Raw genomic sequence first — 24,506 nt, forward strand, 5'->3', positions numbered from 1 at the left:
CTCTGCTAGCACTTCCCTAACCTTTTGTATTCTTTTGTACATTAGTCTGTAATACACCTGTGACAGCTACTAGAAGTGTAGTAGATGTTTTTATGGCTTTCTGCTTAATTATTTTCAGTTTGTTCCAAAGCAGCTCCTTACACAGCATATGTTTTCTTAACCCAAAATCTCTTGCTGGTCTCCTCATAACAAATTAAGGGGGGTAAGGGGAGAGATTGGAATGATAAAGGATGGTTTCAGGGAAGGTGGGAGTAGTGGAACATGAATTAGAGACTTGTATGCTGAATAACGCTGAGCCAAGGGGTGGCAATGGCAACCAGACTATTTCCTTTCATATACAACAAATAACCCTTGAACGGGCCTGTGACTGCAACATGAGTGCATGGAAACAATCCCCTTGCTGTTGCCCTGCTCAGTGACACAAGGAAAGGTAGAAAGCAATGCCAAAAAGGCAAAATAACAAACAGAGACACTATTGTTTTTACTTACACGTTTGAAGGTGAAAATAGATGCTGAGAAAAAAAAAAAAACAAACCACAAAACACAGAAATGAAACAAACTTACCTTTGATATAATGGTTTTCTGCTGCTCATAAATTACTATCTCCTTTACAAAGGGTTGATTGTGCATCTGGCCATGCGTTGTTGCACCACTCAAGATGGCTAACATTTTTTCCTTCCTTTTTAATCTGTAGCTCAGTGGCAACAACCACCTCAGACAACCAAGCCAAAGAAGGTGCGGCCCTCAGCCAGCCGATATGCTGCACTTTGTGACCAAGGACTAGACATCAAAGCAGCTTTCCAGCCTGAAGCAAATCCAGTCCACCTGACAATGCAGTCTGGCTTGGTAGAGAGTGATGATCTGTAGATTCAACTGCCGCTTCCATCATTTTCTTTCAAAGCAGAAACACTGAAAGCCATTGCCTTGACCAATGATGCTCCTATGTCACTTTATGCAAAGGCAGACACCTTCAAGTACAAAAGATAGACAACAAACAACAATAACCATATATTCCTTATTCATTATACCAAATTAGAAAAATAGGTAGATTATTAATAGAAATGTACACACTGCACAACAAATCACATTCACCAGTTCCTTATACCTGAGTTGCTTCAGCTCTTACAAATAGCCCTTTTCATAAAGGCCAAGATGCATCAGAGAGATTTTTCAGAAGAGAACACTATTTATCACTACATGCCTTCGTAAGCAGTAAGTAGATGCTACAACCTCAATGGTGCAAGATGTTTTACTTGAGGCCATTAGATCACAAAGAAAATTGGAATGTATCATTATCTAGACTTCTAAAGGGGTAATGCATTCTGATAGCTACAATGAACAAGTGCAATACTGTAAGAATAAAACAGGAAGGGACAAGGAAGAGAAACGTAAGCAAATGCTGTATCTCTGTGAAGTGCCTTCTATTCTACATTGAAAAAATATCTTGCCTTAAATGCTGTTAATATGGACAACTCTATAAAGCAACATCAACATGGTAATTTTAAATTTACTCTTATTTTTCCTTCTTGCCATCGATGGGGAGGCTTACTTACAAACATACAGCAAAGACGGTTTAAGCATAAGTAATTTAACCTTTTCAAGATAATGAAGAAAAAAGAGATGACGTGTAATAACAGTCTATTCCAGACTATGAATATTGGTAACTAGACGGGAAAAAAAATGCCGACAGTATGAACCACCGCAGTAGGTTACTGCAAGAGGTGGGAGTGGGACAGGGCAAGAGGTTGAAACCATAGAAAAATCTATGGATTTCCTGAAGACACTCTGTAGCCTCCTCATACTCCCATTCAAGAATCTGGAATTCTAAGGTGAGCTGAAAACTACGGAGTGTATGTATGGGACGTTTGACTGCTTAAAGCTTGTGTAATGTGTATGAGGATTTTAGGAAATGTATAGTAAGTGAAAAATGGGTTGAGACTGCAATATAAATTTAAATGACAAGGATACGCCACAGGTGCTAAGCTTGCAGATCTGAGGAGGTAGAAAAAGAAAATGGACACAATCACATTTGTGCGCCTTTTTTCTTTTTTTCCTTAACATAGCACATGTCTCTGTTAGGTTTTGATGGGTTTTTTTCTTCTGACTGTAGGCAAATGACAGCTCTTTTAATGGGTAGAGCCTGTGCGCTGTAGATGAAAAGCCCAAAGGCTACTTTCAGGATGCAAGGCAAACCCACATCAAACTGGAGCCCCACCTAAGTCAGACCTGACTAGGTAGTTTTAAATTAGAACCAAATGGATTTCAGATGAAGGGGAGAGAGGGATGGAAGAATTACTAGGCCTGACAAGAAAAATGAGCATTTGATGGTACGAGCTACGATACTTTGCTATGAAAGGAAAACACTGTATTCCTTATATGAAGCACATATATGGTATCTTTCATTATTTATAATAAAAGTGTTGAAATCTTTTATCTCAGTTCAGTTATTCAGAAGTCCTGTACTTAGGTTGTTTGGGTTTTTTTATTATTTTGTAATTGTGTACACCATATATTGCATTACTGCTATACATGTATTGCTTTGTAAGTACACAAAGTTTGTTTTGTTTTTTTAGTGACTAATAAACTTTAGCACATAAGGTAGTACTATTCTGGTGCAGGATGTGACCAGGTATGGGGATCGTTAATCTAGATTAACGTCATAGTCTGTCATCTGGGAATAATCTGATTCTATTCTAGAAGTATGTCATATCATTTGCCAAATTTTTCTTGACTGTGACATGCTAATTAACATTTTTGTTTAGCTTCACTAGCATTATTTTGCCACCTTTTAATTGTATTTATAAAAAAAATGTATTATCATTACTTGGGATTGTTGTGCTGATATAATGTGGGTTTAACATCAATAAATATTACACAAATAGAAAGTTTTCCTTCTGGTAAAGACTGTTTCAGTACAAGCCTGCAAGTGTAAGTGCAAAAATTTTATGTATTATGCATACAGATGAAATGAGGGCTATATGCAGCATCTAAAAATTACTAGAATTTATTAGAATATTCTGCTTCTGACCCAGAATCTTGTTCAAACCAAACAGAGGAACATGGCCCGCAAGTTCTGAGAAACTTCTGCCAAATAAAAGTACTTGAATATACTTTTTTAAAATAGGTTAGAAAATACGCAGGTCTATCTTCCATGCCTAGTAATCACAACACAACATCACAACTGATTCCAAGTAAAAGGCACGGTCAAAGTACTGTTAAATTCATTTAAGAACAGTCTTCTAACAAGGCAGTATCAAAATTTTAAAAATGAAATGTTAAACTTTACTTGTAAAATCCTGCATGTAAGCTAGCTTCTCCTTCTTTCCTTTCTGTGCAGACACCAGGAAAGATGCAAGGTAAGTTTTTTTTCTTCTAGGTTTACTTTTCAAGTGTTGATTACTACAAACAATTATCTCAGCAATTGAGTACTGACATTAATGGTGATACTGCAACTGAGTCAATGGAGTTCTGTCTGCGTACAGTAAATTTATCTTTGGCTTGGAGACTAAAAAACTGCAACTGCTCTTGTGAGCTGGCTTAAGATGAGGTCATCATCACTTTTTGCCTCTGTATATATGTACAGACACACACTTAAGTACTAAATCACATCTCTAAGCAGCAACGTTGTTTTTATGAAAACATTCAGCTGTGCTGTTGCTTAGTTACTGGGACTGTTTAGGTTTACAAATTCAGAGATAGAAGCGTGGCACAAGAAAATGACATACTTTTCACGCCAAAAATCTGATGTTCTTGGAAGCATCAAAGTAATTTGCAGAAGTTTAATCTCCCTCCAAAGATAGACAGTACGACCTGAAAGTGTACTTTACTTTTATCATTTTGTAGGACTAAAACAAGAAGTCCTAACTTTTTGCAAGACTTCAGGTTTGGCTATGGAAAGACTTAAAATTCTTTAGGAAGCTGATCAGCCCAAGCGTATTCAAAGCAATCGAAGACTCAATGCAGCTGCATTCAGGATGATGACAGAAACCTCTGTCAAGAGTGTCAATAGTGAGGTGCAAAATTCCACAGGCATGAAGGTTTGTTCAGCTGGTGGTGTACCTTAACACATGATGCCTTTATCCTGCAACTTCACAACAACAGCAACAATTACTTAACACACACCCTTTTTTTTTCCCCCATCACCACCAACTGGGGATCAAAACCAAACTAGAGTCCAGTTCGAAACTGGCTTATAAAATCATGGTTTCTTTCTGTATTGCCACTTTCAAAGGCCCTTTTAATTCCCTTCGGTTGTATGGTAATAAATGCCTGGATTCCCCACATATGGACAACTACTTCCTTATCTCTGCAAGCAGCCCAAATGGATGTAATATGTAAGTACTTCATGAGATCGTATTATCCATCATGTCATGATGCTGAGGGGATCGGCTGCATGCTCTGGCTGTACAACCCGGCTGCCAAACCCACACGGTGTAGTACAGATCCATTAATGCATGGACTGGAAATGCCTGCTCAGATTATGCACACTGACAACAGACCCGATTCGCTGCCTCACAAATCAGATGTCAGCAAATTCTACCCTGTGCATGTACATTTAGCTCATTCTCCTGAGCTGGTGGCAAGAAAAAACCCTCCCCATGCAGAGTTTTCCTGTTTGAGCAGAACTGTGAGCACATAATACACATCAGGCAGATGAAAACACAGACCCTGCCCCAAGAAATTTACCATTTACTCCAGACAGCACACAGTATTCTTTAACATGTGTTAAAGCTTGCGACTTGAAATCAGAATTAAGCCACAGTCTCTTTACAGAAGTAATTAATACATAAAATAATCTCATACTGCACTGAATCTCTAATAAAAATGTTGGCACTTGCAACATAATGCTTAGCTCGTGCTTAGAGCAAAAAAGCCAGACTACCAGCAACGGTACCTGTACAGCAATGACTTCAGCAGCTATAGAGAGGACAATTGATGAATGAACTTCAGTCTAACACCAGCAGGAAAGAGAATTTTTTTGCTTTAGGAGCGAACTGCAGTACAACAGGTAAACCCTAGGGGAGGGCCAAGTCTTGCAGCTGCTGTCACTTCCTAGTTCTGAAGTAGCTTTAAGTGGTCCAGAAACAGCTGCAGAACAAGAAAGGAGAGAAAAATAACAGCACATGGCCACTACTCAAAACGATTACATCATTTACAGCAGGAGCTCTACAAATCTCATCACATTGAATGGATTAGAGTGGGGATTTTTTTGCCCGAAACTGTTCTGTTAAACATACAATGCAACATCTCGTCAGGCTTTTTCCAGCCAGCTCTTGGCCCAGACATCACAGAGTATTTCTACAAAGATGTAAGGGTACAAAAAGACATTGCCAAGGACAGGACCTTTCCAAGCTACTGCAAAAGGTGTTGAAAACACCTTGTAAGATAAGACTTCCCACGCAACAGGCAACACACCTCTGTTCTACTGCAGATTAAGAACTAGTGGATTTTGGAGATGCCTTTTACCTGCAGCTGTTGTCTGAGCAACTGCAGGAAAGTACAGGTCTAAAAGAAAACCTGTTTACCACACTGTTTTGTAGTATAATGCACAACTCTGTCTTACTAACATACTAACTCACTTCTTCCTACAATACTTCAGAATCAGATTCACTGAACATTTTCATAATATCCTGCTAATCCACAATGTTTCATTTTTCTTAAATTCTGTATTAACTTCAGCTGTACAGTCTCTGATTGTTTACCAATTCTTGTTTAATAACGTGTAATAAACAAAAACCTAAAATCTAATGTAATTCTTCTATCAGCACAATTGCTAGTAAATTCAAAGACCTTGAACTGTATGTGAAAGACTACATTTCAGGTAAGGTACCAGCAGCAGCTTTCATGTTTCAGTTTGTAAAGTTCCAGATCTACTTTCCACTAGGAGAAAAAGCATAATGTAGATTTCAAAATCTAAAATAGGCTGTTGTTTCCAGTTAAAAATCTTAATAGAAAGAATGAAGTAATTTAAAATTATTTTTTAGGCTTTTTCTGAGCAGCAAATCCATTACACAACCAACACCATAAAAGCAGAACAAAATTTTAATTTGTGATTATTAGTGCTTTCTTGCAACATGTAATAACGGTTATAAGAAAAGTCACAGCTACTGCTAGTTAACTATCGTTCTAAAAAAATTAATTTCAGGCCAGCCTATATATCCTAAGAATGGAGTGTCACAGTGTTTCCGATCCCTGACTCCAAGGACTAGGACGTCAGTAACCAAGCCTAAGGTGAAGCAAAAGGAACACAGCACCTTAAGCAGGGAAAAAAGTGTTGATGATCAGCACGCCTCCACCGCCCTCACTTCAGAGTTCAGGGTTGTCTTGGCTGCTTTTGACAGTTGTCAAGTCAAAATTCAGAACTGAACTCGCAGTAAATGTGGCTGAGCTCAATGTGGAAGTCAGAGAAAGGTGACATAGCAAAGCATTAATTAGCAGTTAGTACAGCAGAAATACAGTTCCTAATTACAAAGGATAATACAGCAAGGGGAGCTCAAATGGATTGTCCTTTTTAGAGGCAAAGCTAAGTTTATTACTTTGGCAATGCAAGTGCCTCTTCATGGACAGCTTCAGCTGCATATGTTAGAATAAATAATTTCTTGCGAACAAAATTCACCTCACATTAGTAGTCTAGTATACTTGCTTCTCCCCCAAATGGAAAGGCACCACCTTAATTAATCAATGAGAGATACAGGCTCGTGAGAAGCATTACGGGAAGCCAGATAATACAGCATTAGTAAGAAAGGTGCCATGGTGCTAATAGAAACAAAGATTTTACAGAAAACTTAGTAAACAGCTTTGCAAAATCATGTAAGTAAATCAACCTCACTAATCTAATCTTTACAGATCAACTGAATACGGCTTCACTGTGTAGCATGACCTCCACTCTGGTATCCTGAACATTATGGTGAACTACAGAACTACAGGTGCTCTCTGTTCTATACGCCTTTCAACAAAAGAGCTACAAGAACCGGCAGAGCACAGACGCAGTTCTGGTCTACTGCTAGCGGAGCTGTCTCACCATCACAAAATCATATACGCACACTAAACAGCATCTGTACAAAACACACACAATGGCTATATTGTTTCTTTTCTCTAGGGTTGCAGCAGGTTTTCAGTAGAAATTACCAACTACCTGAAAAAATAGCATGAAAAGTCACACCAACAGCAGCAGGAATTAAAACACTGTTACTTAGACCTTTTGACAGGTCTTCAACATACAGGCGGAGATCTGTTTACAACACAGCCTTCAACATCTAAGTGCAATGTGCACTCAGTCCATTAGCATAGTACCTGCAAGTTATAATTCACAAAACATCAAACTGCTTCACTAACATACTTCAGCAATACCATATCATCAGTTTGCACTTGTTTCTAAACGAACTCTTCAAAATAATGCAATAATTTCAAACACGGCAATATGTGACACATGCAAAGCCACCTCCACAGTCAGTCAGCAGGCTGGGAAACAGTGACACCCACCACAGCTCTGTCTGCTCAGATGGTGTGAGCTCAGTGACATCTGCCCCCACGCTCCATTGACATTATCCTAACATGCATATAATGACACCAAGAAAGATTTGGTGGCTTTTACTTGTATGTTGTCTCAGCACATTTAACATCATCACACCCAAACTGCCAATTTTTTACCAAAGCTCCAAGTAGCCAAAGCAATTTTAGTTTTAACACCTGTGACAGGAAGATTCATTTTCATTTCAGACTATGAGATTATAATGGTGAAGTACACAAAGGAATAAAAGGAGGAAAAAAAACAGTAGAGTTGGATTTAAAGAGAAGAGTGAGAAAAACACGACTGTAGGTTTCAGTATTGTATTATATGAAATGAACAAAAATGTCCCAGATCTTAACAGATACGAGCTGTTAATATGAAAAATAGGAGCATAAAGTATTAGAGCAGTTGTTGTGGTCATAGTCATGCTGATCTAAAGACGTCTGGCAAAGCAGAGGTAATATTTGTTACGAACTAACTCAACAGACATACCTACAGCAAAAAGGAGCCTTCAGCACATGGTCTGAAATTGAACACGTGTGGGTAAGAATAAAATGTAATCTGGGGCTTCAGCAGAGTCCTTACTTCTTCAGGCAATAAGCACAGACAATGCTCTTTAAAGACTTTCTCCACCACCACATTTGCCCTGTCTTTTCAAACACTGATTGATTACCCTAATTAAGCAGGTGTACCCGGTCTTGAGAAGTTTCGTTTTCATTAGCTTTATGTAAATTAACTACACTATGCTTCAAAAACAAAACAAACCAAAAAAGTCACGTAATTGCAACAGCCCAAAGAGATTTTGAACGCTGGGACTTAAATATCTACTTTCTACCCAAGTTTCACTGAACTAAATGCTGAATACCTTTCGGACTTTAAAAGTCATGCCTTAGGTCCCCAAATAGCTCAGGATACATGGATTTGGATTTTACAAAACCGGTAACAGCAATGCCAGCTATCAACTTTGTACCTACACAGGCAGCTCCACTTCCCGAAAACTACGTAACTACACTAACCAAATCATTGCCAATATAATAATGCCTTAGGACAGACTGCCCCCAGGAGGCCAAGATGAAATCTCTCCATGGGAAGTAGCACTAACTCGCTCCCCACACACTAACTCCGCAAGCTTTATATACTTCTGTTACCGTAACAGAAAGTCTGCAAAAGCTGTTCCTTGTGATAGCTCCTACTTAGAGCTGTTTGTTTTTTTCAATAAAAACAAACCCACCACCACCACACCAGCATCTTCCGTGTCCTGCTAGAAACTTCTACTGAGGATAACCATAGAACAGTTTGGGTTGGAAGAGACCTTGAAGATCATCTGGTTCCAACTCCCCTGCCGTAGGCAAGGACACCTTCCACCAGAGCAGCTTGCTCAAAATTCCCACTTAGCCCGTCAATTGCAATATATGCCTCAGAAGCAGATAAAGACTAACTACAGCAAGTTGTAAGTTACAAACACACTTACAAGAAGCAGAAGTAAGGCTCCAATGACCTACCTAGGAGAAAAGAATAACACAACAAGAGTAGTCCAACATCTTCCCAAACAGCAAGAAAACAGAGATGCAAAATAATTAACTTGCTAGGCCTACAACGTGCTCCAACTAAAGCCCAGAACATGCAAATCACACTACCTATAAAGTTTAAACTAAATCAAATGTAAAGTCAACAGAAGAACAGCTTTAGGTTTCCTAACTTGGCAGTGACAAGGTAGGGCACATATAAATGAGTAAATACTGCAATACACAATCTCCTTTCAGTGAGCATATCCTTTCTGAAGCAGGAACCCAGCTGGGTTAAAATACTACAGCAATGATTATGGCTAAGTCAGAAAGGGGGCTGGTGTACAAAAGGACTGCACGCTGAGTTAAGTGACAGCTGCAAAAACACAACATGCCTTGATGGTCTCTAGAAATTCTGGGGAGGTGGTGAAAGGCCACACAGGTACAAGTGACATGGGCTGGGGTGGGAGAAAGATCTGGAATAAAACACAGAGTAAGTTGAAGGCCAGATCTGGATAGCAGTCATCTTTAAAGTGCTCCCAAAGCTAGATGATGAGGCAAAGTTCCAATGCATGCCTGAAAACACAGTTGCAGGAAGAGGAGCAGAGATTCTTCAGGAATGGCAGAAATATGGAGTAGTGGGAATTTGTAAAATACTTCATTCTGAACAAAAAAAAAAACCACCAAACACAACCAAAGAAGTAGGAAGATGTTGGCACTTGAAATATTATAGGAGAGTTTTAAGCAACACAGCAGGTGGAGAAACATCAGACGAGTAAACCCACATGCTGTCACTTCCACTAGGAACAGAATTACAGAAACTTTGTATTTCTAGTAAGAGGGTGGATCGAAATTTTCAAAATTCAGTTGAGAAACCATGGTAACAATCACACAGTCCTACTCAAGAACACCCACAAGCAAAAAAAACCCAGAACATTTCTATACAGTTTGGCATAAAAGCTAGCAGCACAAGAGGTCCAAAAACATCTGTTTTTACTCAAGGACAGTGACGTAACAGGCACACTGGAAGACAAATAAACAAAATACTGGTACAAAATATATAGGGAAGTCATAAAACCAAATATCAATATATAAAACTCAACAAATCACATTGGAATTTCCAGGCCTAATAAGGTAAACTCTGTTGTTAGGCAATATTATCACCCACACAACTAAGACTATGGCAGTAGCTATGACACCCAAGGACTAGAAGGCCAGCAATGTCACTGTAATGAAAGGCAGCACTAACCAGCAGGTTGGATAAATGTCACACTGAAGATGCCAAGATCACTGTTTTCACACATTTTTTTAATGCAGCAAATCAGGGCCACCTAACTTTGGCTGCAATCCCCAGGAGCATACAAGACCTGAGTCAAAACGCTATTTTCAAAGACTGGCTTTGTGATGGTAATTTCTATTTCTGCAACAATATTGACTGAGTCCAGTACTGTAGACTTCCATAAAAAAGGAGCAACATAAGGAAATACGCTAATGAAACCAAAAAGACAAGTCAAAAGAATTAAGGTGCAAGGTTGTTGACAACACTAAGATTGTATGCACTGAACTTCAGTATGATAACTTTAAATACACATGTCTAAACTTTATTTGTGGGGAGGGGGAAGCTGGTATGGATTAAAAGCTACTAGAATTTAAAAGTCAACCTTTGTAAAACCAGCAGTCTAGCTTTAGCAGTCAAAAGGAATCTGTCACTGAATGTAAAATTTACAGACAGATCAGAGTGTAGAGGAACAATTTGCAGAAGTGCATACACACTGAACACCACCTTGGGAACACGAACCGCCCCTGAATAAGGAAAACAGATGATCAAAATAAAGAGTAAAGGGCTCAGGGAAGGGAAGGTCACAGAAAAAAAAATATCTCCAACCTCTGAACAAAAACCTAAATCAGTTTTTGGTACCATGCAGGAACTTTAGCAGAACGTCTACAGGCAACTTGTTGAAGGTTTTGCCCCTCAGAGCAATATGTAAGAAGAGGTTACAAGGAAAGAGTGACAAACAGCTGGGGACTATCACTCCCTAAGTTTTTAAGAAAGCAAATAACTCCAGTGTGAAAGGTCTGGGTTGAAACTGCCTAATTATCAAATGACTGGAAGCTGGCAAAAGTGACAGCAGGCTTTTGGGAATTCAAAGGGTGGAATGATCACCTGTTTTTTAAGAAGAGGTTCCAGAGGGATCTAGGGAACTACAGACTTATTGCATTTTTCTGTACATAGCAAACTGCCAGAAATTGCTCTAAAGCCATGAAAACAACTGGATAAACATACTGAGAAAAGTCAGAGTTGCTTTGCAAAGGAAAGTCATGTTCAATAAACATTTTAGAGTTTTTCTAAAGACTAAAAAGAGAAGAGAGTATCTGACACATTCCCTTGCCAAAAACCATTAAAGATGATGTGCTGCCAGGAGAAGAAGCTGTCATATCAGTAAGTTGTTTAAAGATAGAAGAGAGAGGGAGTCGTTCTTTCCTAAGAACATGGATTGCCAACAGACCACCACAGGCACCTATGCTGGGGCTAGCAAAGTACAACCGATTTGTGAGGGTTCTGAGACAGCAATTTCTAAAGGCCACTGTATAGTCCTCTAACTCTAAGTAACTCAAATTAATAAAGGGATAAAGGAATTAAACAAAAAAAAAAAATGCAGAACTATTTCACTGAGGAAATAGGTGTTAAAACAGCAGACTAAATTCACTGTACATAAATTAGAACAATTGACACTGGGGAAAATACAAAAAACCAGACCTAAATACATATATAAGGAAATGGATTCCAAGCTGAACATTAATTATTCAGAACTGAGTTGTTCTTACATAGCTTCTGAAAACATAAGTGTAATGGTTAGGAAAAGGCAAAAATATTAGGCAACATTTTTGGCAACAGTATAAAACAAAACATAAATCATCCTGGGTTTTTTTTTAGGTAAGTCCACAGTGAATGTTGCAAGCAGTTCTATCTGTTCCTCCCTCCCTGAGAAGCTCAAAAAGTAAAGCAAAGGACAACAAAAATTATGTAAAGTCCAAAAGAGCTTTCCAGCAACAAGCAACTAAAAGAAATAAGACTCTTCAGCCTGAAACAGAAACAACTGAGGCAGGCAGGACACCACAGAGGTCTACAAATTCAGGAGCCCCACCGAGAGAGCACAAGATGGCTGTTGCAATGTCTCATCAAATGTAAGAACCTGCAGGCCTCAACCAGAGCTATCACATGGCAAATTCAAACATACCAATCACAAACGGCTGGAGGTACAACAGTCTTCTAAGGAGGCATCACCACACACCTGACCTGTTACCTACCCTATGCATTCACTGCTTTGCTTTCTGAGACATCCCACCAGGCCAGACAGACAAACACATCTGACATTGGCCCAGACATCACAGAGTATTTCTACAACGATGTAAGAACTTCTTACCCTAGTCTGACAAACAGGTATTACTTCTTAGAGTAGATGTACACAGTAAACACTGAAATGGATTATGGTTTTTAACTAGTTTTCAGTTCTAATTTACCATTTTGAAGGGGTGGGGTGGGTGGGGAAGCCTTTTTAAAAATTATTTTAAGGCTACCAACACTTCAGACTGGTTCTATAGCAACAGCAGTAATAAAAACATAGGATGTATTTTTTAAAAAAAATTTTTAACACATGCTGAGATTCTTTTGAGAATAAAAATATATTCTCACACAAATATAAACTAAAAATGGCACTGTTAATAACTTACTTAACAGTTCCCTTACCCAACAAAACAAGGGATAATAATAATTAGGGACAGAACGCACTAAGAGGGAATTGTTTCTAGCCTCTCTAAGTTTGGCCTCTGGTCAAGATATGTCACACAGGCTTTGCATGTGAAATACCAAGGACAAGTATGGGCATTAGTCAAGTTATGGATGTATTACTACCTGACTAGTAAAAATGGGAGTAACTGCTGTCCTTCACCTTCAGCACCCCAGAAAAAAATTCATCTACTGTTTAACCAATTCCTTCTATCAAAAAGAAATTATTAATTAGCAATTACATTTTCAGTGCAAAGATACATATGACACAACTTTTCCCAGCAAATGCCACCTCTCTACAAAGATATAACAGTAAGGACTCCTGAAAGGACTACCTTTAGCAGTATTTTATATTCCAAAGTGAGTTACACAACCAACTGTAAAATCCCCTGAATATACAACCATTCCTTGGATTATTTCTCAATACATACCTGCCAGAAGCTTGAACATGCACTGTTTTCTGGCACAAAGATAAAATCTCTCAGCTGCACAAATGAAGAAAATCTCAGACTTTATAAAGACTCAAAGTTATCATTGGTGAGATCTCCTTTCTGTAGTTTGGTTTGTGCCAAGATGGGAAGTAATTTCAAAAGCTGAATCAACATCTGGATCATGATGCAATGAATGCTTAATCTAAGAAGTGAAGGTTCCAAACCACATCCACAGTTTCCTTCAGAGATGATAAAAAACATCAATTACCCAAAATTACTTGATCTCAACAGAAAGGCCTGAGGTCAAATTTTTGGTAATTTTTCAGCAAGAGAGGAAAACTCAGGATCATTCACAGCTGAACAATTACTCTACTTCAAAAGCTGCTTTGAATAAAATAAATGACTATTTTATTGACTATACATACATATTAAAGAGTATCAACATAACAGTTGAACTAAGCGTTCAAGAAGATGTAGTGCAAAATACCTTGACTTAACACTCTGGAAGTGATGAAATGTTTTCTGAACAAATGCTGAGCCAGTGAAAAGTCTTTTATGCAGCAATGTCTGCAACCGTACCGTTCACTGGTGTACATGCAGCTCAAACTCAGAATACAGAGTCAGCAACTCCAGTGACCACAGTCCTTCAGTGTATACATGCAAGTGCTACTGGATTAAATGAGTGCCGTACATACAATCAAGAGCAGAACTGAGCAGGTTTTGTCTTTATATGCAGTGTGTTTTTGTAATTAAACCTCCTAAAGGCAATTCAGCTACGCTGAAGGTCTAGAAGCTCTGAGCTTTGTAGGTGCTAGCTACAAACAAAACCCAAAGGAAACTCCTTGCCACTTTGTAGGGACTAACTGATAAGAATAAAAAATTGTGCAGTTCATAGTCTTTGCCCTACATGAAGAACTTGATGCAATCATACCTGCCAACCAATAAACATGCCTCCGCACTTTATTAGCCTTGTGTAACATGGTATTTAGAAAAAAACTCCATTCTATCCCTGATTGGAAAACATGACTTTATAAAAAAATCATGCTTTAAAAACGTATCAGCATGTTATTTAAAGCTACACCATACCAAAACCAGATCTTTTTCAAATTGTTATATATACAGACTTTGTAATACCAAATGGACCCTTTCAGCAGCTAAACATACACACTGGACTTTACCACCGCTGAATTTCTCCTCTAATTAATATCAAGTCAATTACATACATCAATCTTCAACTGATTTCCACCCCTCCATTTAATTAGCATATATTTATGTATTACCATCACGACAGTAAAGCAGGTACTTATTCAAGGTACTAGTTAAGTCAGAAGCTGCAAGCGTCCATCCACAACTAGCATACTCCTGTTACATAAGGGGACTCCAGAAGAAAGACAACAGCTTGCAGAACTTCACAAATCTTCCAAGAAGAATTGCTTTCTTCAGCTGATCTTCCAAATCAGCAGTCATCCCTGTGTGAATAAAGCCTAAGAGAGGAGAGATATTTGAATAGTTACCTAATCTTCAACTATGTTTCCCTAGTGGATTTTCCCTGAAATCCTCCAAAGTGAAATCTACTACTAGGATTCCACATCAGCTACCATTTTTCGAAGTCTCAGAAGTCAATCTACATCGTTTTATGGCTAAGACCAATTTTTTACGTAACCAATATAACGTCTTCTAGTTTTGAAAGCACTGATGTAATAATCAAAATGCAGAGATCTATGGAAGTCCGTCAAAAAAAAAGATAACTAAAAATGGGTCCCAAAATCATATTTAGTATCACTTTTCTGAAAGACAAAATACACACATTTCACCAAAACATTGTCAATGAAAACACAAGTACAAAATCTCTGGCAAGAAACCCCTACAGCTTGCAAGTGTTTCCATTATATTTTAGAACTTATGACAACACTTATGTAATTTCTATTACAGCACTCATTTGAAGATAATATTTCTTGACATTTTTGAAGGACATTTCTTTAACATTTTCAGTTATCTGGGATTCAGTTTTCCTACCGCTCTTCACATAAACTGCAGTTTCATGAACAGCTGATCTTATCTGCTTTCTAGGTACCACCAAGAGCGAAAGTCTCAGTTTTGCTTTCTACTGTACCACTCTGCCCCTTTTATGATGGCTCTGGACCCTTCTGTGAGCTGCTCAATTCACTAAACAATAAAAAGTATTTTTCCTGCCTAGTTCACAAAGTGAACTGGTTCACGTAGAGGTCTGAAAGGCATCAGAGCTAGCACAAGGTGAGCAGCAGAGTACACAGTTGTGAGTGGGAAAAGTCAGAAAAGACAGAAGGGATTTTTCCCTCAGGGCAGTTGTTTGCTTGGACTAGATCAACTTGTGAAATCACAGCCTTGTCCTCACCGAACTTTCTTTCCAGACTCTCTCCTTTTACTACAGGGACAGACAGGGACGCTTTCATGCCAGCTTCTTGTGGTCTTTCATGTTTTTCTAATAACAAAGAAGCACCCTCTAGTAGGAGACAAGGGTCTAATTAGTTCTAATACTTCCATCTGCAAGGGCAGCAGGTTTTGAAGGAGCAACAAAGAAAAAACCACAAAACCTTTATTCTGTAATAATGGACAGAGGAACAGGTAGACACACTCTTCCAAATTTCTCAGTGTTGCCTTAAGAAGACTGAAGGTTTTGTAAAAGAATGTATTACACTTTACATTGAAAAAAAAAAAAAAAAGATTTAAAGCATTTGCTTACAAAGGCTGAAGAAAATAATAGACATTTGTCTCAAGTTACATTCAGAGTCAGCAAATATCCAATGCTCTTGATGAGCACATATTGCAACAGTCGAGGATCTAGCAATTTCGCCAAAACTAACCTGGAGCAACCATGTTGACTCAAATTTGCTTTTTTGCTACTTTTTTAGCAAGAGAGCGTGAAAATCCAACTAATCCTGCTTTGTATATACACTTTGACCAGAGTTGCCTTTAAGTCCTACAATACTTCCTAAAATAAAGAAACATCAAAGAGAAGAAAAGATTAAATGCCTAATTTGAAACCTCGTACTAGCTTTGTAATTTTAAATGTGGAATGGAAAATGAGATTACATGAACAGGAATTAGAAGTATATTTATTACTAAGTGTACTTTATAGCCTAATGTTGGGATAAGCAAATCCCTCAATTATCTGCAATTTTTGTGGAATCCATATAATTATGTTGATCAGCAGGCAGCAGGAGAGTAAAATGAAAAGCTTTCTAAAAACATATGCTCCCACAGAAAAAAACAAAACAAAACAACCCAAAAAAACCCAAGCCAACTGTACCTATTTGATTCTTAGTAACTAGCAGTTAGTAGATTTAGCTACTGAAAGAGCTGATGAAGAATGGTAAAATCATTTTTTCAATAAAATATAAACTCTGAGGTGTTTATTAGTGAAACAAGCTGGGTTTACATTTAGAAGTTGCTGAAATTACACAAAAGAATAAGCATTCATAAAGAAACGCTAAATATAGAATGTCTAAATACAAAGAAATTTAATCATAACAAGTAACATTTTAATACCTTACACCTGCTAATGCTTTCTAGAAAACTAGTACATTGAATTCCAATGGATTAGACAAACAACTTACCTGTATTGACAATAGCACCTCCCCCTGGTGTTGAATCATGTTTTTTACAGCAGATTTGCATGTCAACATTGTTCCCAAAAGGTTAGTGTGAATCTGGGCTATATCTTCAGTCTTGGTTCTCAGTAACAAACCATCCCTAACAAACAGACAAAAATCCCCAAAAGAACTCACTGAACAACCCCAGTGACCATATGTACTCCTAATAAAACGTGAGCGATGAATGGGATATTAATGGGGATTTATATGGTTCTATACATTATAGCATTCAAAATGATGACATTGCAAGGATGACACAGAGCAAGAAAAAAGTTAGTTATACCTCTGACAACAAAGCCTCCTTTGCAGAGAGGTATCAAACACTGTTTTGTATCACTTCAGGGGGGGAAAGTGAAAGAAAGAGGAGTAGAGGGGAAACTCATAAACTTGGAATGAAGAAACTACAGTGAAAGCTGTATCATCTGTTAGAATTCTACTGTCATCAGGAACAAAATATCAGTGAGTGCTTAATACTGTTTTCAGATGCACTCATTAATAATACTCTTACTAAATGCAAAGGCCCTTAGCACCTTACAATAAGATGCTGTCATCTAGAATTACATATAATTATGTAACAAATAACTAACCTGTTAATCCCAGCTGCATTAACCAAATAGTCAACAAGACCTAACTTCCTTTGCATCTCCTCAAATCCTTGTTTGCTGGATACATCACAGCTAAGTGCCAGGTGTCCTCCTGTATTGAAATAAAGGCATGTCATAATCATAGTGAAAGATGGTACACCATTCATAAACATTCTTCAGAATTTATAACTCAATTTTAAAAACAGATGTTGAACTAGTTATAACTTGAGGAACCCGTTTAATCTCCAGAGAATTAAATAAGAACAATTTTCAAGTATAGTATTGATGTATTAGTTATGTCACAATTTCTTGTTTTATATTTTTGGCCTTTTGAAATCAGAAGTTCAGCATGAGCAGGCTCATGCCTCATGGGCAGGCTGGTCTCAGTTCTGGCACGGTCAGGAGCCAAGGATGACTCAGTTCATACCGCTTCCTTGTGACCTTGAACAATTCCCTTCATCTTACAATTCATATCTTGCAGATAGAATAGGTAACACAACTTTCCAAAAGAATCTTGTGAAAACAAAACTGTACTGATACAGCTTTTCTTTCAAATTTCTCAGCCTTTATTTTCATTTTCATGTAGTTAAACAACGTTTATTTAAAAATAAAAAAAATAGTTTATTTAATGACTTACCACTTTTACAGGTTACTTAAGCACAGGACAGTGAAGAAATAACCACAATGCGGCACACTTACCACCAAGATTACGTGCAGTGGTTTGGGCTACTTCCAGATTTCCAGCAATAATCGCCAGGTGGCAGCCTTTCTGTGCCAGTAATACCGCAACAGCTTTTCCTACTCCTCGTGATCCTCCAAAAATGGCGCAAACCTTGCCCATCTGCAAAAATAATTCTCAAATTGCAAATACACCATGAATTTTCAGGTCTAGTATAGCAAGACAGTAACCACTGTTCTTGTCAACATCGCGGACCTTATTATTGTGTAGCATTTCATTTTGCAATACCAGATTACAGAATTACTGATTTATTTTGTATACACCAAAAAAATAATAATACTTCCACTGTTAGACACCACTTCTACAAATGCAAGTTAGCTCTTCATGGTTTCTGAACTAGCAAAAATTATGTATGTAATCTAGCATTTCACTACTAGTGTTATGAAAACAGTTCAGTCGATGAAATATGTGATTTATATATAAAAAGGCCATAATTTATCATTCAGCTCTTTATTCAAAGCCAATGGTAGTATTTGTAATTACATTGTTCTTACAAGCGCTATTCTTGTACTACAGTTATTTAGCTCAAGGTCTCACTCCATCCTAAGTATCTGTGTTGAACAACCACATTGCAAACATCAGCGAGCATGATTTGATACTATTTTATTTACAATGTTTTCATACTAAGTTACACTGTATAATACTATGCTTTACCACTAGCCCTAGCTTTTTTTGTTTCTGCCTTTGAAGAAAAAAAAAAAAAAAAAAGAAGGCTTTTGAAACATTCAATTATTCTGAAGTAGCTAACTTACATGTTTAGGAAGGACAGTAAGAAGAAAATACTTCTGTAGAACAATTTTTTTATTCTGCAACCTCTAGAAACCAATCAGCTGTTTTGGGATTTCCTGAGGAGCCAGAGGCAGAATCCAAGCTAATAGTAATGAACTTATTTTGCATACATTTAAATAAATCCTTTTTGAACCCAATTATACTGTCTCCATAACATCCTGAGGCAATGAGTTTTATTATTTGTGGAAAAGTACTTCCTTTTGCTCTTAATTTGCTTTCTGATTAGATAATACTATGCATTTGTCCTCATACCTTCCCCTTACTGCCCCCTTACTCTTCTGTATCTTACGCTTTCTGCTATATCCTCTTTCAGGTCTATTTAGTTACTCATATACATATGGAAGCCATTCTGTATCCCACTAAAAACTGTCCAAGCTCTTAATCTTACCACCTTACCCTTTGCCTTACTTAGGTGTATAATGCCCTTTTTGATGTGTGATAACCAGAAAAGTGCAGTGTTAAGCATACAAGGACACCATCACCTCACACACCGGCATAATGATTTTGGTTTTCTGCAACAGGGCCTGAAAGAGCAGGAAGTCCTTGACTGTAACAAAGTAAGCACGAGTGCTTGAAATCAGCCCACACACCTGCTTCCACTGTCAAGCTGCCATCAGCTTCCCAGGCACAGGAAGAGGATCTTGCATCTCAGGTGTCAGCCCTTTGCACAGACCACATACAAAAAGGTGACCTGCATGAAGACAATTCCTTGGTGATAAAAATGGGGAGCAGAGCACTGGCTCACCAGAAAAACCAATCTTTTGGGTGGTTTTCAGGTAGCTGGAAGAGATGAATCAAGAGGTCTTGCACACCAGTAACTACAGCTCTTACTGTCCTAGCAGACTAAAAGCACAGCCAACCAACCAGTATTTTGTTGGCAATTTTTTCTTTTTGTTAGAAGCAAAACCTCAGTCTGCCTTCTCCATCACGACTGATGTCTTCTTTTACAGAGTTACCGCAACAACTCTTGCAATTTCTTGCCTTCTTGTTGCAGCAATGTCATACTGGAATATCCTCCCTTCCTATTTTGTTCTTACCAGCACTGAGTATGCCTACTGTCTTATTTTTGTTTGAAATGTGGAATAATATAATTGGGAAGGACCTCTGTAAGTCATCTTGTCCTCCACCCCTCAGCAATGTCAAGTGATCCATCTTACACTGTCTATAAATACTATCAGACCTGTGTGTATTTTCCAAATAATTCTAAACACTCTTAGCTACACAGATCCCAAAAAGCTGCCTGTGGTGAGAGAACTTCTTTGAAATGTATCACTGTACCCTCCCTAGTCTGAAAAGGGAAAAAACTGTAGCAATTCTACTGCTCTTAGAAAAAAACAGCAAAAGACCTTGTTTGTTAACCACATAAGAGAGGGAGCATAAGGCATCGTTCCAATGCAGCAGCAATATGTAATTTGTATTTTAACACAACGGAGCCATACTCTTTGGAGTTGTTACTTGGGAGGAAAAAAACCCGCAATAGGAGTAATAAGCCTGTATTCCCTGGTCAATCAAAGCTAGGGAAAAACCAAGTACCTTTTCAGCAACAGGCTCTCCCAGGTCTCCACAGATACAATGAGCCACCTTTGTCCTCCACGGCCCTTCGCTTCTTTCACACCAAACGAAGTCCCCGTGACCCTCAGGCCCCGCAGCAGCAGACGCCTCAGCCCGCAGGGCTCCGAGCCCACTGCCAAGAGAACGCCGCGCGACAACCGGTGGCCCGCAGCCCGCCCACGGCCCGCGCTGCCCCCCGCACCGGCCCTCGGGCACAGACAGCCCGCTCTCCCTCACGGCAAACCTTTTCTCGCTCCCCCCCGCTTTTTTCGGGCTCCCGCCAACCTCCTCCGACCCGGGCCGGCACTCGCGAAGCCCCTCCCGGCTGAGGGCGGCCCCCCCGCCGCCTGACGGCCGCAAACCGCCTCCGCCACACCCGCCGCCAGGGGGCGACAGTGCAGGGAGGCGGGGCAGGCTGTGGCGGCACTGCGCCCCGGCACGGCTCCCGCCCCGGGCCCGCCAATCGGACTCACGGCAGCGAGCGGGGCGCGGTGGCGGCTGGGAGCCTGCCCGCCGCGGGGCACGGCCAGACGCGTGTCGTCTTCATATTTTTTCATATGTTTGTAGAAGGAACATACAGACCTGAATATCATCTTTAAAATTTTGCGTTTCTGGTTAGAGATATCATAATATTGCTATATAAATATATAAGTAATAAAAAACCACAGCATTTTTCCATGAAAAGAAAAAAAATCAAAACCAAGCAGTTGCTCACTTTTTCTTTAAGTTCATCTACTCAGCTCAAACATGGACATATTTCCTACCTCCAGGACTTACTCAAATTTTGAAAAGATGTCAGCATTCTGGAATAAAGACACCACTGACATATTTTTATGGTCGTGGAAGCTCTGAAATGTAAATCTCCACTTAAAAGTATCTTTTGAAGTTACATCAGAGTTCATTTACAGTCAACTGATGAGAAAAGGACCTCTTATCGAGAGTGTGAAAATATTGACTGGAAGTATTTGTAAGTAATAGAACAGTTCTGAAGCGTGCAATTACTGTATGTTTTAAGATTTTCACAAATTTAAATAGAATAAGCATTTAGGAAGTAAGATTGCCATTCTTCATTACCTGAATCAACTGATTTACAATGTAAGAGCTTGCTAGTCTTACTATATTTGAAGACAGGAGGTATGTTTAAATCACGCATTACAGAAGCTTAATTTGTTTTTTAGGAGAACTCTGGAGGACTTACTCAGTCAAGCAGAAACTCTTGTTTTTTTTGGTTTTCCCCGAGTCTTTAGATTGCGTATGCTCTCCCCTTCTTGGTCAGGAAACACTGTAACTTCATCTCTAAGACAGAGGCTGCTCAGGCTTGACAGCGATAACCTACTCATCTTGCCCTTGAATACTTCAGGAAGTTCAGGGAGAATGAGCATCCTTCACACTTACTGGGCTTTCTTAGGGACCACGTAACAGTTAAAGCAAGCAACATGAAATTTAATAAATAATTAAATAGTCTCACTTCCGTTGCAGAGTTCAATGAAAAAATAAAAATAAGTAATAAAACAAAAGGCTACCTGAGAAGTCCTGCCAACATTTCGTCATCACTGATACTTCTTTAGGTTTCTACACACGCACACAAAGTACTTTTCATGTCAACTGTTTTCTCCTTGTCTCTTCTCTCACTTCTAAGATGACTGCAAAAAAAGAAAATCCTCATTTTTTTCACTCCAGATCTTGGCCTCATGTTAAGTAAACGTTATTGGCCCAAAAGTAAATGTTATTTACAAAGACATACTGCAGCAGACATCACGTTGTCTTCCGTTCAGTTCCCTGATACTACTGACATAACGTCACAGTATCATTTGTGAACTGTTTTAAGAACCAGTAACGTGACTATAAAACTATCAAAACTGGTATCTACGACCCCTTTCCTCATCTGCTAAATGAAATAGGTTTTTACTCAAGCTGCTAAAAAAAACATAATCACTACAGAAATGTGAACCGTCACAAAGCATTAGTAACTGAGCATTATGCTGTAGAAATAGTTTCTATTTCCTGAATTGTAGCCAAAGCAATCTAGCATTCGGTTGTCCGTCTGCAACAATCTCTCTAACCTGAGGAGAGGTGACCACAAACCACACCTTTCAAGCCCAGAGCCTTCAGGAACAGTTGCCAACCTAGAATATACAGATGGAAATTGATGGAGCAGCACAGAGCAAGGTCTGATCTGATACAATAAATATTTTCTAAACCTCTAAAACCTGGCATGTAAGGAACAGTACATAAAAAAGCGAAGTCATAAAATCCCGTTAGATAAGTCATACTCCAGAAAATCCCTATGCTGCTTTCGCCTCTTATCCCCAGCTAAAGAGAATCATAGAATCACATTCATGCGTGACCCTTTCAGCTTTGAAAGAAAGCTCAGACTACAGCTTTTGTACCTAAACAGGTTTAGTGGAAGGTTAACATAAGGTCTGTGCCTCCAACACCACCATTACACTAACGATTGCCTTGATGGCGAGCACGTTTTTGGGTCAGATGGCCATTCTGACCTTGGGGAAATGGTTCCTTTCTTCTGTACTCCTTCCAGGTGCCACGCGGACCAGACTCGCAGTAGAGAAAAACATTCTAAACCTATCAATAAGCGCATTTCAAAGTGGGGCGCGTTTCCATTTTAAACACCCTCCTGTGTTCTCTGAGCACAGACTCATATCTGCCAAAGGGTGATACTCTGTACCATGCTCCAAATAATCACCCTTTTCAGGTGTGGAGGGTGGGGGAAGTCTTGAAATGCCTTTCCAGACATACTACAGCGAAGCTATCTGCGTGCTCCGTTTCAAATGACTTCCACAGACTGACACAAACTCCAGAAACAGAGGCTTTCAATTGGAGCAAGCACAACCGAGACCACTCTAATAAGCTACTTGATCGCAAACACTTAAAAACCTATCCTACTTATGGTTGGCCATCAGTGAGGAACGACTACTTGTGTGTATCAAGAGCTTCTGGCACACTGTCAATGAAGAGCTTAGGAGCAGTTGAGGATGCTTTTGCCTGCGTAGAAGTCTCCAGCAGCATACGTAGAGTGACCAGAACAACCTCAACAGCCCAGATACCCCGCTTCGTGCTTCAGGATCTAGATGTATTCACCAATCACATTTAAAGAGCTGTTAGGAGTGCACGAGTACCCGCCATAAACCAATACTAGAAGCAATCTCTGAATTCCTCTCACGCCGAGTCGACCTGGAAACACTGAAGCCCACTGCTGGGATCCAGGCACGGCCCCAGCTATTAACCATTCTCTGGTACAGGGCCAACTTGCATTCATAACTTGCTCAGGATCACCAACAACTGGGCATTTCTTTGGGTTGACACTTACTTGATATAAATAGCCCATGACTGTGCTACCAGTTGTCTCCTACACCTGTACCCAGAGATGACTGAAAAAAAGCCACACGTCACAGATGTATCCCACAGGTCTCTCTCCAAGGGAGCTCTCACTCAGCTGATTGCAAGGCTCTCCGTTTCACTCTGCCCTTGGGACTAGAACAGAGGCTGAAATACTTCCCAGTGTGTTTGTACTTAAATGCTATCTACTTCCAGATCTCCAGAAGGAGATTTCACCTCCTTGACAACACCTTGGAGTTTAATTAAGATCAGTAGTAAATGATATAGCTTGTTGCAGTTATTTTACAGAAGGCAGGTTGAAAAAGTTTGAGAAAACCCCATAGAAATTAAAAAGCAGTTTGTTTCTTGTTTTGGTTGTCTTGTTTTGACAGTACCTCCAGCATTTGCAGGTCTAATTTCTCTTTCAAGCTAGAGGCATGAAGCAAAATGCCAGAGAAAAATATTTTGTCCAGCCTCAGCTAGTAATTTTGAGGTAATTACAGTACTGATTGTTCAGCCTGAAGTTTTCCAGATAATTAGAGGTTTAGGTTAGCTGCCTTTCTTTACTAAGTATTTCAATTCAACTCACCTCTGTTAAAATAACCCCCCAAACCACACGGAGAATGACATTCCCTGGGTTAC

At 39.1% G+C, this 24,506-nt stretch overlaps 1 protein-coding gene, 1 long non-coding RNA gene and 1 pseudogene across 5 annotated transcripts in view; 1 reads left to right on the plus strand and 2 right to left on the minus strand.

The window, feature by feature from the left end:
- The window catches only part of LOC121091659 (palladin-like), a 194,288-nt gene extending 191,403 nt beyond the window's left edge, over nucleotides 1–2,885 (plus strand). For all 4 annotated transcript variants that reach the window (XM_040601701.1, XM_040601710.1, XM_040601717.1 and 1 more), the window contains one exon: nucleotides 695–2,885. In XM_040601701.1, coding sequence (XP_040457635.1) covers nucleotides 695–867 — 173 coding nt within the window. In that variant the 3' untranslated portion in view covers nucleotides 868–2,885. The remainder of the gene's footprint in view (nucleotides 1–694) is intronic.
- Nucleotides 2,096–13,919, minus strand: LOC121091682. Its single transcript, XR_005828998.1, has 2 exons — nucleotides 13,234–13,919; nucleotides 2,096–5,088 (listed from the first exon to the last, which is right to left on the minus strand). It is a non-coding gene; the product is annotated as an uncharacterized LOC121091682 (long non-coding RNA).
- A 71-nt stretch (nucleotides 13,920–13,990) lies between these two features.
- On the minus strand, nucleotides 13,991–20,658 carry LOC121082744 (annotated as a pseudogene).
- Nucleotides 20,659–24,506: the final 3,848 nt, after the last annotated feature.

Source organism: Falco naumanni, chromosome 1 (assembly GCF_017639655.2).
Source record: "Falco naumanni isolate bFalNau1 chromosome 1, bFalNau1.pat, whole genome shotgun sequence".
NCBI classification, from domain to species: Eukaryota; Metazoa; Chordata; class Aves; order Falconiformes; family Falconidae; genus Falco; species Falco naumanni.